Here is a 10,360-nt window from a genome sequence, read left to right on the forward strand (position 1 = left end):
CTGAGGAAAATATGTAGCCTCTCACCAGTAGAAACTGGCCCAGTGGAAGAACTAATAAATACCTCTCAAATTCTCTGAGGCCAATGCACCAACAATAACAAAATATCTAGGCTGCTGACAGATGTTTTTAGCCTAATAGCACTAGAATTTGATTGGACCTTAGTTCAAATCCATAAAATTGAAAGGGGAGAAGGCAACTCTTGTTGACTGACTGATGGATTGATTTATTGTGTGTGTTTTTAGGAATTCTTTCTTTTTAGGCAAATATTGTTTTTCAAAGAAGCTTGTAGTAATAAAACAGGAACGACAGGCCCTGCCTTCAGGCTTCCAGAATAAAAAGATATAACACATGAAAGGAAGGGCAGGAAAAGGTAGAGAAGGGGAATCAAGTTATCAGCATCAGAACTAAATGGCAAACTACATGCGTGGATTTATATTCCGTTTGGGCCAGGTTCTTTTTCCTTCATGGTATGGTTGCAGTGAAAAACAATGGGGCCTGTCTACCATTGGTCAACAGATGGGACTCTGGCTTCTGTATCCCCAGGGTCAAATTACTAGGCTGATCACATATTACACTGAATGTGTGTTGAGACTGTATGTGCTACCAGTGTAGATCAAGAATCTGTGTACAGATGTGTACTCACAGTACCTGTGTCGATGTTGATATAACCACAACCTGAGGTCTGGCTATGGTTGCCACTACAGTGTAGAAATAATACAGGTCGATACCATTTTAACAGCCATGGCTCCATCCTAACTAGATGGTGCTATTGTACTTAAAAGTGGTGCCAAAATGCTTTATTTCTACAGCGTAGATGCACCCTATATCAGCTGTGCCAAAGTACTGCATATGCAGCATCTTGAATCCCAGGGGGGATAAGAAATGCCAGAATGCTGTCATAGCACTGATAAACATTTCATAACATTGAAAACTTTGGTTCTTTTTAAAAAAACTGCTCTTGTATATTTTTACACAAGCATACCTCTCTATTCTGACACTTTTCTGGAGCACCAACAGTGAACTGGTGTCAAAACTATAGCTGTGAAAGAACAAGGCAGACAACTGGCTTCAGACTATTTTCCAATTTCACAAGAAGAAAGGTGAATTTCACATGTATAATGAAACGGACAGATACGACATCCCTTTAGTAAGCTTAATGTTCCTGGGAGATTAAAATCACAGTCAAGTCGCATCCATATATAGGAGCTACACTCCCAAACCTCCACCTATGGCACCAGGATCTGAAATTACAGCCATCCTTCCAAGCGCATGGATTCTTTATCCATAGATTCAACTGTCCATGGTTTGAAAATATTTTTAAAAATAGGTAAATTCTCAAAAGCAAACCTTAATGTTTCCATTTTATATAAGGGGCACCATTTTTCTGGGCTGTTATATTTAATGGGACTTAACCATCCAAAGAGCTTGGTATCCACAAGGGTCCTGGAATCAAATCCCAGCAGATACCAAGGGCCCACTATATATTTATTTTTATGGCATAGTGAGAGAAATGGGTTCCATCTGGTTCCAGAAGCCAGGAGTTGTAGCTGATCTTACACAAATCACACTCTCTGAACTTGAAGAAGGTCATTTATTATTTATTGTGGGGTTTTCAGGCTATGTGGCCATGTTCTGGAAGTTTATTCCTGACGTTTCACCAGCGTCTGTGGCTAGCATCTTCAGGGAATGCTGACATGGAAGAGAGTGGGATACACACTCTCTCTCTCTCTGTGACCCTTGGTTGAGAGCTATGTTAATCTGTGTACTGTTCTCTTGTTGAATGTCAATGCCTCAGGGTGTCTATTTAATTCGTGACCCATTGCTTGCTGGGAAATCCCCCTGACCCTGGGTGGTTTTAATTTGCACTTGCTGGGTCTTGAATTTGGTGTTTTTCACAACTGGTAACCAAACTTTGTTTACTTTAAGGGTTTCTTCCTTCCTGTTGAAGTTGTTTAGGTGTTTGTGCATTTCAGTGGATTCCCTGTGCATTCTGACCTGATAGTTGTGGGCATGATCCAGAATTTCAGTGTTTTGAAATAGCATTTTAGACCCAGGATGATACGCCATGGACAGGTTTACTCTTATCTGTTTTATTGTTTGTATGTACATATGCATGTTTGTATGCAAATCTACAGCGCTATATAAATAAAGCATAATAATAATAATAATAATAATAATAATAACAACAAAAAACCCTATGGATTCCAGCCATGAAAGCCTTCCACTTTGCATATTTATTTATTTATTTTCAAGTATTTATATCCCCCCTTTCTCTGACAATGGGATTCAAGGCAAACCCACTCTGGGGAAACTTGCCAAGAATACCCCATGATAGGTTTGCCTTAGGGGCGCCATAAATCAGAAAGGATTTGAAGGCGCACCACAACAGTCGTGCCATCGCATCCTTAGTATTCATTCAGAAGAGGGAGAGAGAGAGGGAGAGAGAGATCCCTGCTCCTTTTGTCCCCAATGCGTTATCACACTCCTCATTGTGGCGGTTAGGAAAATGGCCCAATTCAGTGACTGTTTGGAAGGAGGAAAATTAGGATCCAGCAGGACTTGGGCCTAAATCAACTCCCCTCCTTACTTCTCCATCTTCGCCCCCCCCCCCCATGATAAAGTTTAAATTTTAATAATGTAATATTTATAATTGTTTGTATTGTTTAATTTTTTTAAACTTGTATTTTGCATGTTTATAGCATTTTAACTTGGACTGTTTTAGATTTGTAAGCCACCTTGAATCCCTGTACTGGGAGGAAGGAGGGGTATAAATAAATAAATAAATAAATTTGTTATCCCTTTTGTGAGGCTGCAACATCCACACTGCAGAGATAATCCAGTTTGACAGCACTTTAACTGCCATGACTTCATGCTATGGAATCCTGGGTTTGGTACTTTTGTGAGACATTCGACCTTTCCTCTCAGAAAGCCCTGGAGGCCCCAACAAACTACAGCTCCCAGTATTTAACAGCATTATTATTGCTATTATTACACATCATCTACTATTATTATTGCTATTATTACACCACCACCAGAATCTATTATTATTGCACCATCATCTTCATCATCTATTATTACTATTGCTATTATTACACCATCCTCATAATCAATTATTAGTATTATTGCTGTTATTAAACCATCATCTATTATTATTATTATTATCTTTATTACACCACCATCATCTATAATTATTATTATTGCTATTATTACACCACCACCACCATCAATTATCATTATTACACCATCAATTATTATTATTACTATTAGTAAACCTCATCATCAATTATTATTATTGCTATTAAACACCAACATCATATATTATTATGGCTATTATTACACCATCATCATCTAATATTATTATTGCTATTATTACACCACCATCATTTATTATTATTTATTATTATTTAATATCCCGCCTCCCCCCCACTTCAAGGCCTCATGGAGCCGTGTCAGTTAAATCGGTGTCAAAAGCGGGTTATCTCCGCAGTGCGGACGCAGCCTGGGCCTAGTTCCCTTTCCCCTCCCTCTGCCTCAGTTCCATTGTATTTGTTTACACCCCGCGATGACATCACTCCTCCCTAATACCGCTCCCCCTCCCGCTTCCAATCGCGGTGACGTCACAATGGTGCGATCCCCGGATTGGCCGCGGCGGGCTCCGGCCGCCATTACCGTCGTCGTGGGCTATAAAAGGCGGCGCACGCAGCCTGCGCTTCCTTCGTGCTGCGCTAAGGGAGATGGTGGGAGGTCTTCCTAGGGGCGCTGGTGGACTTCGGAGGGAGGGCAGTTGAACGGAGGAGGAGGCGGCGGTTGTTGAGGGAGGGAGCCTATTAAGTTGAAAAGAACCCCACTCCGGGCGCCAACGGTCAGCCTCCTCTTCCACATTTATTCCTTCCTTCTTTTCTCTCCTTCCTTCCTCCCTTCCTTCTCTCCGCCTCAACCTCCGGAGCTGGCTGCCCCCCGCCGCTGCCGCCGCCGCCTCCATGCATCCCGCCCTTTACACCCGGGCCACCATGATACGCGAGATCGCCGCCGCCGTGGGCTTCATCGCCAAGTTCCTCCGCACCAAGGGGCTCATGAACGAGCGGCAGCTGCAGACCTTCAGCCAGAGCCTCCAGGAGCTGCTGGCAGGTGAGGGGCTTCGCAGCAACATCCCTCCTCCTCCTGGGTCCTTTTGCTGTTGGTGGGCGCCCTTTTGGGACGTACTTGGAGCTTGGCCCCATAAGGGAAACCGTATTGCCCATAGAGAACCATTGGGGGAAACTTGCTCATAGGGGATCATGGGGGTTACTTGCCCGTAGAGAATGTATTCTCCATGATTCCCTATGAGCAAGTATTCCCCATGGTTCTCTATGGGAAATATAGTTTCACTATGGGCAAGGGCTGTCCTTTGTTTTAGTACGTCCCGTTTCTGACTTAACGGTGACCCTAAGGCTAACCTATTGCAGGCTTTTCTTGGCAGTTTCCTTGGACCAGAAGGGACTTTGCCATGGAACATCCTCTGAGGCTGAGAGAGTGTGACCTGCCCAAGGCGTGTGTTGTTTTGTTTTTTCCTGTTGTTGTTGTGTGCCTTCGAGTTGTTTCCAGCGTATCATGGCATCTTTCTTCAGAAGGGGTTTGCCACAGCCATCCTCTGAGGCTGAGAGAGTGTGACTTGCCCACCGATGGCCAGGTCGCCCACCCACCCATGGGTGGGATTCGAACCCTGGTCTCCAGCACCCAAAAATTATAACGCCACTTAGAAGGAATGAACTCATAGAGAGAAAGTGAGTCTTGCTTTCTGTGTCTTTTTTTATTCCTCCCCCCCCCAAAGAAAAAGGAAATTGGATGATGATGAAACGCAGAACACGGCCATCACTGCCTTGGTAGAAAACTGTTTTATCCAAGAAAATGAGCTACCTGCATCCAGATGATTTTGTTGCTGTTGTGTGCCTCCAACACATAACAACAAAAGCTTACGGCAACCCTGTCATTTTCTGTTTTGGCAAGTTTCTTCAGAAGGGGTTTGCCATGGCCATCCCCTGAGGCTGAGAGAGTGTGACTTACCCAGGGGTTTGACATGGCCAAGCCAGGATTTGAACCCTGGTTTCCAGAAACACACAAACCACAACAGACACCATGTAGAGGGAATGAACTCCAGCGAAGGCAAGACGGCCTTGTGTGTTTATTCTCCTCCCCAAAAATAAAGAAACCCAGGGTTTGCTGTAATGCTTCAGCTCCATTTCCTTGATGCCCATTTGTGGATTTTTGCTGCCCCACATTGTGTGGGAAGGCTGGGTGTTTTTGGAGGGCTTGGCTCATCCTCCTGGCTTCATCTGCGAGGCTGGAAAGTCCCTGCGCTGCCTCCCTCCACTTCCTCTTTTCTCAGTCTCTGCTCAAGATCACATCCTGCAGGTTTAAGGTCCAAAACACACGGCAGAAATAATCCAGTTTGAGACCGTTTTAACTGCCCCGGCTCAGTGCTAGAGAAGCCTGCAAATTGTAGTTTATTATGGCACCAGAGCTCTCTCTGAAAAGGAAAGCTAAACGTCTCACAAAACTACAGTTCCTAGAATTCCCTAGCATTGAGCCAGGGCAGTTAAAGCAGTCTCAAACTGGATTATTTCGGCTGTGTGTTTTGGACCAGTCACTGCACTCACCCTAACTGCACTTTTGTGTCCAGAAAGCATATCCAGGGGTAGCCATCTTTTGGCCATGTAGCAAAGTACACTAACATCCAACATTCACAAAACTGAACCTTTCTTGGCCAACCAAAATGTACAAAATCTATGTTCACTGTTTTGTGGATATTTTTTTAAAAAAATTACAATAACATCACATGTATAACACATAACACCACAAACAGTCACATCACATAACATTGTCGCCCCAACAAGACAACTCCACCGCCAAGACAACAGTCCTTCCTATTTCCTTGGTATCGTCTGTCTTTATTTGTAGCTTCAACTATACTTCGGATTTGCTATAAACACTTAAAATTAGGTTCCATATTTATAAGACGCCTCATTATTTGTTTATACGTCCAAAATTCATTTCATCTTAATTTAACCCCAGTACAAAAGTTGGACCCCATTCCTTTCTCAAGTATTTTATAAATGGATCCCAGTCCTGTCTAAATTTACTTAAAATAATTTCTCAATAACTGCATCAATTTATCGGTTTCTATATAATCATTTTGGATATTATTGTACTTCTGTGTCTTCAAGAGATAGACAAGGGAGTCTGTTCCAGCATAAAAAGGTATTCAGTTGCAGCTCTGAGGCTAACCAGGTGGAAGACCATTTTCTAGCATGAGCTTTTGTAGACCGTTGTGCCTGATAGAGTCAGCGCAGCCCATGAAAGCTTATGCTAGAAATGTTTTCTGCCTAGTTGGTTTCAGAGATGTCACATCTTTTCCATGCCTTTTTACACTTATATGTCATACTGAAAGCAAAGGAGAGAGCCAGTCTTTCTTCCTCTCATCACCCTTTTCCCAAGCTCCAACCGTGTTGTTGTTTTGGTGTTCTTTTTGTGATCATTCTCATCCATTGCGTGGATAAAAGGTCTGATATTGTTCGGTCATTATGTGACTAATTCATAGAAGGGAGTGCTTTGGGATGGCTGCCCAGACCCCTTTTAAGGTTTGTAGATTCTGCTCACCTACATCATTCTCTACTCTGGGAAGAAAACAAGTGGCCCTGAGTAGTCTGTTTTCTTCACTCTGTTCCCTTCTTCAACATACTAATTTGAGTGGCCTCCTCGCTATATTGACTTGGTAATCCTGTCTGCTCTTTGTGTGTGGAGGCACTCTCCAGATTTTGCCCTAAAGGGTACTGTATCATCTTCCTATACTCATTGAGACCTTGGTGGTGAAGCAGAGTCTTTTTCTCCTTGTTTCTGAAAGAAGGGCTTTCTATGTGCACCTCTCTTCAGTGAAAGTGAGATCGTGGCAAATATTAGCACTTTTTTGCACTCTTAACTTGCCAGACAGAGAGTCATCTTATCTTGGTTTATCTCCTGGGAAGGACACTTACCAGAGCAGCCATATGTGTAAGGTTTCTATAGCTCTTCTTTCACACACACCCCTCCTATTCTTCAGCTATGCTTTGAATTACAGTGATGTTCCTTGGCTTTGTGTGTATGACAACTGCAGGGCTATAGTGTTGTGCTAATGCTTGCTACTGCTTTCTCAGCAATCACCCAGTTGCCCTTCATTTTATTTTCTGTTTGCTTTAGTCTGAGGGTGATTTTTCTTCTTTACAGTAAGGCAGAAAAAACAACACTACTGTGAGTGAGGGGTGGTTGTAAGTAATTCAGTGAGCAGTGTTTTCTGTGTCCACATACAGATACACACACACTTTTAAGATTGTCCAACATGATGATTGACATTCCTATACCTTTTTAGTAACCATTAAACTAGAGAGATTGCCACTACTGTTTCACATGTATTTAATGTTTAGGGAGGAAAACGAATCCTATTAGATTTTACTTTAAACACCTTTTAAAAAAATTGTAGAAAGAACTGATGTTTAAAAACAACGCAGCTCTTCTAAAAATATCAGCCAGATGGGCTCAGGTATCGGAAGCAACTCCTTACAGTGTTTCTTGGAAAATATATTGAGATCATGTCTAGAAATATTTTTATTACCATTGCAGCATCGCAGTGAAATGTTTGCTAAAATTTCTTTACAAATACAGGAGTAATTTCTCTTCTGCTCCTGAGAGAATTATAATTTCTTAATCCATACATATAGATGTATAAGAATTGAACTGTTTAACAAAAGCTAAACATTTTAAAAATAGGGGTTTTTTTTGTTTTTGTTTTGGAAGGTCTGTTTTCACCCACCTTACTGGTGGTGCTTTTACTCAGTTAATACTAAAAGATCCAAAGAAGGTAAGCCACTTTCCAAAATGTGAGAAATTCACTTTCCCCTAGGAATTTAGGAGTTTTTATAAAGGAAATTAATGCTAATTAAGGAGGTATGGGATTCAGGACTTCTTTGTTTAACACTGCTTCTCGTGTTTAACACTTCATGTGTGCATACTCATGCTGGTTTATGAAGAATAGGTACTAAGTAATACAAAAAAGGCATGCACCTCTTTGATGCAATATATTAATTTGGAGGTAGATTTTCTGCTTTTAGATGTACATATGGATTCCAAAAGATTTAGAAGCATTTTCTTGTAATGGAAACATGGAAATATGTATGGAAGTTGTTTTAGAAACCCCTTCCAAATTATTTTTGGGCTTGGCCCTAGTTGTTAACACTTTCATATCTGGTGTCCAGTTGCCTGTTGTTCCTCCTGCCTTTACTTTGAAAGGGCTAATTGCTATACATACATGGGCAGAAACTCTGACAGATAAATATACTTCACTAGAAAAATGTTTCTGACAAGTTTCAGTTACTATCAGTCTTAACTGTTTTCTGGGCTAGAACTTTAAGCCCACACATCTGGTTATTATTCAGGCATGTGAAAATGGATGCACTTTTCTAAACTGATTATGCAAAGAGCCAAATGTGATCTCTCTTGCTTTTTCTTTGTTCTGTAGAACACTATAAACACCACTGGTTCCCTGAAAAGCCGTGCAAAGGATCAGGCTATCGCTGTATCCGGATCAACCATAAAATGGATCCCCTGATTGGACAGGCAGCACAGCGGATTGGGCTCAGCAGTCAGGAACTGTTCCGGCTTCTTCCAAGCGAACTCACTCTCTGGGTTGACCCCTATGAAGTATCCTATCGTATTGGAGAGGATGGCTCAATCTGTGTGCTGTATGAAGCCACACCAACAGGAGCTAGCCAAAGTAGCACCAGCATGCAAATGGTAGACAGCAGAATAAGCTGTAAGGAAGAACTTCTCTTGGGCAGAACCAGTCCCTCCAAGAGCTACAACATGATGACTGTATCAGGTTAAGATATATAACCCATGGATGGATCATCTTATAATGGATGGATAAATTTGTTTTTTACTTTGGGTGGGCTCCTCTGGGGATGGATTATGGAATTTAACCATGTCACAGCTGTGAAGACCTGGCACAACATAAGAGTGGTAAACGTTATTTTATAGTGGCAGTGCCATAGTTTCGACAGTACCTTTCAGAGATTTAATAGCCTGTGAGTAAAGATGATCATTTTATTTCCTAAAGTCTGCCGTTGTCCCAGGAAGGCTGCAGGTTTCTCCCAGATGTCTTGCTTAATTTCTTCTTCTTAAAAAAGCAACAATTCTTTCAGCTGAAATCTATAGCTATAAAATTATTCTCTGCAGTAAAAGTTGCAGAGTAAATTTGCACTATACATTTTTTTTTAGAAAAAAAGTTGTTACCATTTTGGCAGCTCAGTAAGAAGACTTGTTCTGAACATGGTAGTACTGGAAATTTTACCTGACAAGACTTTTACCTAGCACTTAACAGTATGTATAAACTGTACATAAAGTCACATTTAGTGGGCATGAACTGGGAAGAAATGGTCAGATCTCTGTTGGCCTTCAAGGTAGCAAGTGAGCAGGATCTGCTATGCCAACAGGCTTGAGAGAGACCATATAAAGACACTGTCTGAACTGTGGTGTGTTTTACCAACCAGCTGTCTGTACATTTGCTAGCTTGTAGTTTTCTAAGACTGAGTAAACCTCTTATTTTTAGAAAGTGGAGGTCTGGTTTGTAATTTCCTTGTACTTAATTGGGTAAAAGTCTTTTCCACAAACCACCATCTATTTTGTGAACTTTGTTAGTCATCTTTTTTTTTTTTTGGGTAAATTATGAACTGGTGTAAATTTGTACAGTTCATGTATATTGATTGTGGCAAAGTTGTACAGATTTCTATATTTTGGATGAGAAACTTTTCTTCTCTCTATAATAAATTGTTTCCTATCTTGGCATTTTAATTTAATCTCTTGTCGTGCTTGCATAGGATCAGTTCAACTATTTTTAGTCCTAGTAGACTTAATGTATTGTAAAGGATAAGCATTGAAAGGGATAAGCATGGAGCACTGATGCAGGGAAAAGCATGATAGTTATGGATGGATGAAGACCATTCGGGTATAAATGTTTGAGGAGCCCAGACTACACATTCATACATCACTTTAATACCTTCAAAAATGTGGAAGTAATGCGAGGGTCCAGTAATACCTAAATGTGAGGAAAACATGCAGAAGTGACATCCAACAAACAAGAGCTGTGAATAAATCAAGAGGATTAATGTTTATATGGTTTCCTGATAAGCAAGGATCTAGCAAATTTAACGTGGCTTACTTAATCTACAATTTAAAACACAAGATTTTTTTTTAAAAAAACACCACCTTCTCATTTCTGACCTGATGGATATCCTGCTCAGTTGGCATTTACTAGGACTAATGTTACATGGCCTTCAGGAGCAGGTTAACCAC

At 41.1% G+C, this 10,360-nt stretch overlaps 1 protein-coding gene across 1 annotated transcript; it reads left to right on the forward strand.

Annotated features, from left to right (window-relative positions):
• The first annotated feature begins 3,698 nt into the window (after positions 1 to 3,698).
• BTG1 (BTG anti-proliferation factor 1) lies at positions 3,699 to 9,859 on the forward strand. Its single transcript, XM_042469194.1, has 2 exons — positions 3,699 to 4,129; positions 8,529 to 9,859. The coding sequence occupies exons 1-2, from the start codon at positions 3,982 to 3,984 to the stop codon at positions 8,891 to 8,893; spliced, it is 513 nt and encodes a 170-aa protein (XP_042325128.1). The 5' UTR covers positions 3,699 to 3,981; the 3' UTR covers positions 8,894 to 9,859.
• Positions 9,860 to 10,360: the final 501 nt, after the last annotated feature.

The sequence above is a fragment of the Sceloporus undulatus genome, chromosome 5 (genome assembly GCF_019175285.1).
Source record: "Sceloporus undulatus isolate JIND9_A2432 ecotype Alabama chromosome 5, SceUnd_v1.1, whole genome shotgun sequence".
Classification (NCBI taxonomy): Eukaryota; Metazoa; Chordata; class Lepidosauria; order Squamata; family Phrynosomatidae; genus Sceloporus; species Sceloporus undulatus.

Excerpts from the sequence above, each read along its gene's own strand:
- BTG1 (XM_042469194.1), top strand. The coding sequence starts at position 3,982 with ATGCATCCCGCCCTTTACACCCGGGCCACCATGATACGCGAGATCGCC. Across the intron at positions 4,130-8,528 it reads CCTCCAGGAGCTGCTGGCAG|AACACTATAAACACCACTGG; the intron begins GTGAGGGGCTTC and ends TTTGTTCTGTAG.